Here is a 7,701-nt window from a genome sequence, read left to right as displayed (position 1 = left end):
GTGGAGGTCCGGGAAGTACAAAGGGTATATCAGGGACTTGGGGAAAAAGGGCTGTTTGAAATAGGGATGGGGAGCACAGGGGAGGGCTGGAATTTTTTGGTGGTCGTGACTGGAAAGTGACATTGTAATTTCTTTTGCAGATGCAGTTCGGAGGCCGGGGGAGATGCCGCAGATTTGGATTGTGAGCCGTTCTATTGTCAAGTGGGTGGGGAAGGAGGCAGAGAAAAGGGTGTTTGGTACCCAATTGGGGTGTAGCTACAAAGTGACACTGGTAAGGTGGTCGAGTTTAGGGGGGCTTCGTTGGGATCAGCTGCTGCCTTTGTTGGCAGGGTTCAATGAGCGCTATGGGTCTCCAGAGGGGGTGATAATAAATGCAGGGGAGAATGACCTAGTACGAGATACAGGTGTGGCTCTGTTGAGAAAAATGAAAAGGTATTTGGTATGAGTCCGGGAGATATGGCCCAAGGCAAGTGTAGTATGGCATGGCCCATTTTAGAGTATGGGGGAGTGAAGCACAATGGGGGAATAGCGCGGGAAATGATGGGGGTGATGCTGTTTGCACAAACGGGATACCACGGGGGAACAGGTATTGAAGAAGGAGGGGCATGTCCCCGGGGAGAAAGCGGGACGCCTTGAGAAGATGGTAAGGAGGCGGTAGGGACCAAAGGATAGGTAGGGAGGAAGTGGAACTGATTTAATTATTTAATTGTTGGGGGGGAATTGAAAGTGTTTAATTATTAAAGTGTGTTTGGTTGTTAAAACATTGTGTGTTAGTCTGTAAGGCCAGGGAGCCAGGTTAGCAGTTATTTGTGAGCTTTGGCCTGTCACATTAAAGCGACCTTTTCAACTACAAGCAAGTCTGGGTGTTTTTGTGCAGTAAATCCAAAAGAGCCCCTGAATTAGATGGTGCCAGATTAAAACATTCTACAAAGCCCAAACAACACACGCAAACTGTGGGTCCCTCTTCGCGTGTCGTCTCCCACGCCTTTTTACTGCACATGATGAAAGAGCTGCCTCCAAGGAGTTGACGATAGTAGAGGGGCTCCAGCAGAGCTCTTTTGGAAAGTGCAAGGACTCTGCCCCAGGCAGCTCCGACTCACTTAAACCCGTGCAAGCAGCATAACTAATGTCACCTCCCTGCCACAGTTCAGATACTACAAAAGACCTGCTATTCAATCAAGATTGGTGCATCTTCCCCATAGACTTATCTATATACTTGCATTCATCCTCTTTCTTCTTCCCACCATACGGACTCTGTATTCCTATCTGTGATCGACAAAGACAACCAAAACAAAAGGGTTGACTTTAGCCAAAATAGGTTGCGAATAATTCACTGGGCGGCCTTTTTAGGGATGCTCAACTTGTGCTGCTTAACTTTCACCTGTGCCACGTCGATGATAGATTTTTCCCATCGACGTCTCGGCTGCTGCCTGGAGCGCTGCGCGCCCTGGGAGGTACAGCTACGCACTTCGCCAGGCGTCCCCAAACAAGAGATAAGGCAGGCAGCGCGGGAGCCTGAGAACCTTCTCCCGGCGTGGCGGTAATATTAACAGGCTTGCCCCGCGTCCATGCAATGAGTAACCTGCATGCCCACGCCAATTTTCGAAAGATGACAGGGGACACGCCTTTTTTTCTGCACAGACTGTACAAACAGCAGCGGCAGTTCTTGGCAGGCGGCCCGCTGCAGAGCGCTCTCCGTCGACACCCCCGAGAGGCCCTGCGGCGTCCCACCGGGCACCTGTGTGAAGGCCGCGAGCCCGCACCTCCGGTTACGTCTCCCGGGATTCCCTTCCGCGGCAGGCTCCGGAGTTTGCGAGCGGGGAAGGAAGGGAGAGAGGAGGACTTGTGTTTGCTGCTCTTAGGTAACCATCGCCCCGGCCTGGGCGTGTCCGCTGCCGCCCTCCCACTCTCTGCATGGGAGCCCAGCCCAGTCCTGCCAGACTGGCGGCTCGGCTTTCACACCCGCTGCCCTCAGCCTGAGCGACGACAGGGAAGCGCAGTCCCGTGAAACGCAAGGGCAGCTCCGCAGGAGACGGGGGAAAGCCGCGCCGCTGATCCTGCTCCCACGGCACCGCAGTCCCCGCTCTCTGCGCGCGCCAGGAGTCCCTGCTGCCGCCCGCGCTCCGCGTCCTCCCGCCCCGGCCGCTGTGCAGAGCCCCTGCCACCGCCTGCCCGGAACATGTCTACCTCGTCCTCGGGGCACTGGCACGCGGCGGAGAATGGCACCTCCACCTCGTCCTATGGGGAGAAGGATAACGTCTTCTACGAGAGGGTGATGTCCTACCCCGTGGCCAAAGTGATGCAGGTGATGGAGCCCGTATCCCCCCGGTCACCTGGGCCGGCTTCGCCCTACCAGACCGTCGTGTACACCACCGACCAGTCACAGCAGCAGTACATCCAGGTACAGCACCCACGTCTGCCCCTCTCACTGTACAGCCTCGCAAGTCTACCTGTCTGTCTGCCAACATTACCTTCCGTGTAATATACTCTGCCCTGCAGCCCCCACTTCCTGCGTATACCCCCGCTTTCTGCCTGCGCCACAAGCCTGCGTTACCCATCTACCTGCGTTGCTCCCACCTGCTCCTATGCCTGCCCGTGCCACAGTGCCCGTGCCACCTGTCTGACCGTAGTTCCCTCTCGTCTCCGCCCGGGTCTCCCACTCTGGATGCTCCAGATTCTCATCCTAAATACACGTTGCCACAACTTACCCGTGTTTCTTCCTGGCCGCCCCTTTGCCTGGTTCTCTCAATGTGTGCAGCCCTGCCCTCCGCCCGAGCCGCATTACCTACCGCGTATTTGTAGGTTGTTGTGCTGTTCTGTTCTCTCTCTGGCGGCATTTCCAGTCACTACTGCCCCGCGCCCTGGAAGCAAAGCTCTCCTGAGCTCACACCCTCTCTCTGTCTGTAGCTTCTGCCCGAGTGCTCCATTTCCTGCTTCCACGGACTGCGTTACCCCGGCTGCGCCTCGTCTGCCCAGCGTCTCTGGGCACGGATGCATCTCGTTATCTCTCCCACCGCGCGCTATTCCCGGTTCAGCCTATCGCACACATCATCCGCACACGGTGCCCCCCTTTACCCCCAACTATGATATACCTTCACGTGTGCTGTCACTGTCAGGCTGTGTGGAGGCCGCGAGCCCACGGAGGACAGGCCCCGCACCGGCATGCCCCGTCTCACGGCTCTAAACAAACCTTTGCAAGTCACACTCACACTATGGGCGGTTGTTTTTGTTGTGATGTCTACCACTGTATGTAGACGTCTGGCGAATAACAGGTAGATCTGTGAACATCTGTCAAATCACCACTAGACCCTTGCCCACCCGGCGAAAGGCCTGTAGACCTGTGCACATTTGGAGAAAAAACCCACTACGCCAGTGCACATCTGTCAAATGGCCTATAGACTTCTCCACTCCTGGCAACACACCACCAGGGTAGGACTGGGGCATAACATTGTGTCGGGCACCACTGAAACAATGTCCCACCGTTGCAAATGGCAATTCATTCCTTTTGTGACACTGTTTGAGTAGTAACAAAGGGCGATATTTTTGATAAAATGTCATGCAAATTGTGCATTTTAAAGAATATGTATTCAGCAACACTGGTCAAAACTATTAGCCGCATGGAAGTAACCTATCAAACTGGCCCACATGGACCAAAAAGGGGCTCACTTTGACTAAAAAAAACTAGCTCGCACCAGCATTTAGTGTTGTTGGTTAGGCCACGGGCCTATTGCCCTATAAAACAGTCTGAGCCTGTACACCCCCGGACGTGTACACAGCTGGCGAATGACCTGTACACCTGTACACATATTACACATCGCCACTAGACCATGGCACACCTGGGAAATCGCACATTGACCTTTAGTGAACATATTGCAAATTACAATTAGACATGTGCAGGGCTGGAAAACCACACCGCACTTGAACACATCTGTTGAATCACCTGTAGTCCTGTGCACAACTGGGGAGTGACCCGTAGGCCTGTGCAGTATGGCCAACCGCCATTAGATCTGTGCCCAGCTGGGTGGAATGATAGGGGGAATTTCAAATGAAGAAACCAGTACACCGGCAGGCGCACGCTTATAACATCCGCATATAAGGACCGCTTTATTTGTGTCTTTCTGCTTTTCCGGAAGTGTTTGTCCTCTGCCCGGACTGCAATCTTGTACATGCACTACATTCCCCACAGACGTGCACAGTGTGACAGCACCCGTTTGGGGCAAGAAGCCAGCCCAGTGCTTTACAGGCAGGGCTGCTAACCCTGGCCCACCCCTACCCACAGGAGTCTGGGTGCAGCGCGTCATGCTGGAGCTTTGAAAAGGTCCAATTGAAAGGCACTGCAAACCGTTTCCTTCCAGGTCGGCCACACCTCAAATATGATTTGCCTTCACCTTCCGTGAGCGAGACGCATGGGAGTCACTGATATGGGGCGCCCTGACCTCTACCATGACATATTCTCATTATCATTCTCTGCTATTGGCTACCAATTTATCATCCAGCCAGGGGCGTCTCTCTGGCCTTCGTTTGGCGCAGGGCATTGGGATGTGGGCACAGTGACGTGTCACTTAATTACTTAGCATGTATAGCGCTACGAACCCTCAGGTATCTGAGCGCTGCTTATTATTACCCACGGTGTGTGGTGCTCATTTATCCACCTATGAAGGATGAAAGGCTGAGTTTGGCACTGCTGGGATTTGAACCTGCGTCAGCAGGCTCTGCCCAGATGTCAAAGCGAGCGCTAAACTCTCTGTGCTATTGGGTCTGCCCAGCCAAAAGATGGTATTGCCCAATTCAGTCTGGCCACAACCAAACGCTCACCCCATGTAGAGGCAAATGAGAAAAGTGGTTAGAGTTCTGTGTTCAGTTCCAGCATCCCAACCCTGAGCCATGTCCACCTGCCCGCAGTCCTCTTTGCATATACGTCACTTGTCATTAGTGTACGAGAGCGTGAGCTCTGCGTGAGGGGGATGACTCTCAGCTGCTTCAGATGTGCCCCCCTTTGTGTAATGTGAGTGAGCTTGACACAGTCGGGGAAAGCGGATGTAAGGGGCAGAGGTTGGCGCCTCTATTTGAATGCTACATCACAGGGTCAATCCCAGGGAAATTCTTCCTTAGGAACACGCGGAAGCCGGCTCCTTCATAAGTGAGTGGTCCATCGGTGTGTGCGTGGCTTCTGACTAGCCTGGTCGATCGGTAGACTTTAGAGCTGCTGTCTCCAAGGTGGGTACATTGTAATCGAAAGCATAGCTCTGTCTCTCGTAAAAAAATCACAACATGTGAGATTTAATATGCCTCTGTGAAAGGCAGGCTCGGGCTGGCCTACAGGGCAATGCCCGAACCAAAAAAGCAAAGTGCCAGCATGTGACCGTTTCTTTGGGCAGAGTGGGCCACTTTTTTGCCCAATGTGGGCCAGTTTGATGAGTTACTTCACTATGCAGCCAGTAGTTTTGACCAGTGTTGCTGAATGAATATTGTTTAAATTGCAAAATTACCATCACCCTTGATGAGAAACCTCCCCCTTGGGTACTACTCAAACAGTCTGTCACAAAAGGAATGAATTGCCATTTGCAACGGTAGGCCACTTTTTCATTGCTGCCCGAGACAATGTTATGCCCCAGTCCGACCCTGGTGAAAGGTAGGGCAGTAGAATCTCGACTGGTTTCGCGAGTGGCATACCTTTCCATTCGCTTTGAAAAAAGCATGATCATTATTCCTCTTAAGCGTTGTCTTTTGCCTCGCATGTTGCTTCAGTGAGAAGCTTGTAACCCATTAGATATAAGGGGGCCTCATTAGGACTTCGGCGCTAAACCATGGTGCCATTAGCACCATGGTCGATGCCGGAGTCCGCCACGGAGAAAGGGGGAATTACCACCCCCATTCCGAGGTTGGCGGGGTGGTAATTCCCCATGCCGCCATGGCCCTTCCCCATTCCCATTTTTGCCCCATAGGGCTCAATGGGAATGGGGAAGGCGCTAATTACGGTACTGCAAATTGCAGTACCGTAATTAGCACCAAGGTCCCTTTGGGGGTCCCTACTTTAACGGCTGGTAAAACCAGCCGTTAAGGTCGGGTCCCGCAAAGGGACCTCGTAATTAAGCACTAGGTGTTTAATGGCGCCGCAGCCTTTTACGGCGCGGTTAAACACTTAGCGCCTGGGTCATAATGAGGCCCAGGGTGTGCGTGAACTATCCTGCTTCCCATGAGTTGTTTGTGTTCTATAACGTACAATGAGTGAAGCGTTTTGTGGTGGGCATGTCACTATCTCGCTCTTGACAGAGTCCTGATTGTATGAGTGCATATATCGATGCCTCAAATAAAGGGTGGCAGAAGAACGCCTTCTACTTGAAGGCCCTCTGCTGAGTGCAGGTCCATACCCGTGTTGCCAGTGTAGCAGAGACATACACTAAAACACACTGGACCATGGTCCATGTGAGTCGGTGAACCAAGCATGTGGCTGAGATCATAAAGGGTGGACAGTCATGGGTGGCCTGGGCACAGCACTGTTCGTAAAGGCCTTTTTGCTTGCGTGTGTGGCACCTTGAAACACTTTTACACAAGGACTTTGAAGCAGGCTCGTCATGCCAAAGAATACTTTATAACTTGATGCCAGTCAACCATTTTCTTTGCGCGATATTCATGGCAACCCTCCCTGGCTTTCAACCACCACTGTCTGCTGCATATCTGAGTTATCCACACAAGTCTCCTAGCAATGGGAATTGTTAATAATTTACTGTATGATACCTGGGGCGCACGTGGGGTTCGTTTTTGTGCATACTTGTGGTGCTTCATCGACGTGTAGTCGGTTTTTTTTGCGTGCCACTTTTCCTTGACTTAAACATGATATATTGGATAATATGCCTCCCACCGAACATTATACGTATTAATAGAGGATTTTAAAAGGGTAGCCTACATTGGGCATGAGTCACTAGTAAGCAAACACTGAATCTAACTGGTAGAGATACAGGAACTCCATCAAATAGACAAATTGATAGTGGCTTAATGATGTCTACATTGTTTTGAAATGTTCGCTTCTGTGATGTGGTCTTCTTCTTGTGGATGTTTCTTTTCACTATTCTTTCTTTTTCTTCCATCTTTTTTTAAAAGTTTGTAATAAACTGTATAAAATTTAAAAAATTTAAAAAATAAGGATGTTGCAAGTCACCAAGGAGTTTTGTTACCAAATAGATCCTTTATATGGTCAGACAGCTCCTAGGTGACTTGCAATATGTGGGGTTCCGGGGATATCTGAATCCTTGTAATACATGGCCACACACTGTCACTCCCGTTAATGCCTCGTCGCTTGCATAATATAAGTAACTACCTGCTACTTTGGTGCCTGTGTATAATTCCTTTGTAAAATGTAAGTTTGTTTGATCGATACCTCAAGATGGTAACATTTCCCACAATCTGGGTCGATTGACCCGATCAAACGCACAGGAATAATCCACACGACACACGTATGCACAAGATCCAGGTGTTTTCTCAATTTCTGCTAATATTAACTTGATTGCCCAAATGCAATGAACTGTGCCACAGCCCTTGCGAAATCCCGCTTGGGTCAAGTCAAGCAATCCTCTGCTCTCACATCACCTGTCTAGATCCCCCAGGAGAATTTTTGCCAAAATGTTGCTGCTGCCGTCCAACATCGCCAGCAGTCTGTAATTCTTAGTTTCGTCTCTCTGGCCTTTCCTAAAGACAGGTATG

At 51.2% G+C, this 7,701-nt stretch overlaps 1 protein-coding gene across 3 annotated transcripts in view; it reads left to right on the top strand.

Annotated features, from left to right (window-relative positions):
- Positions 1–1,677: 1,677 nt before the first annotated feature.
- The window catches only part of POF1B (POF1B actin binding protein), a 464,150-nt gene continuing 458,126 nt past the window's right edge, over positions 1,678–7,701 (top strand). Inside the window, exon 1 of one of the 3 annotated variants that reach the window (XM_069612934.1) lies at positions 1,678–1,862. Coding sequence is in view for 2 of the 3 variants with exons in the window: in XM_069612932.1 (XP_069469033.1) it covers positions 2,180–2,401 (222 nt within the window). In the remaining variant the exon portion in view is untranslated. The other 2 variants (XM_069612932.1, XM_069612933.1) reach the window with 2 other exon arrangements.

The sequence above is a fragment of the Ambystoma mexicanum genome, chromosome 5p, assembly GCF_040938575.1.
Source record: "Ambystoma mexicanum isolate Mex_15411 chromosome 5p, UKY_AmexF1_1, whole genome shotgun sequence".
In the NCBI taxonomy this organism is placed as follows: domain Eukaryota; kingdom Metazoa; phylum Chordata; class Amphibia; order Caudata; family Ambystomatidae; genus Ambystoma; species Ambystoma mexicanum.
Note: the sequence above shows the minus strand (reverse complement) of the source record. Positions and strands in the feature narration are given on the sequence as shown.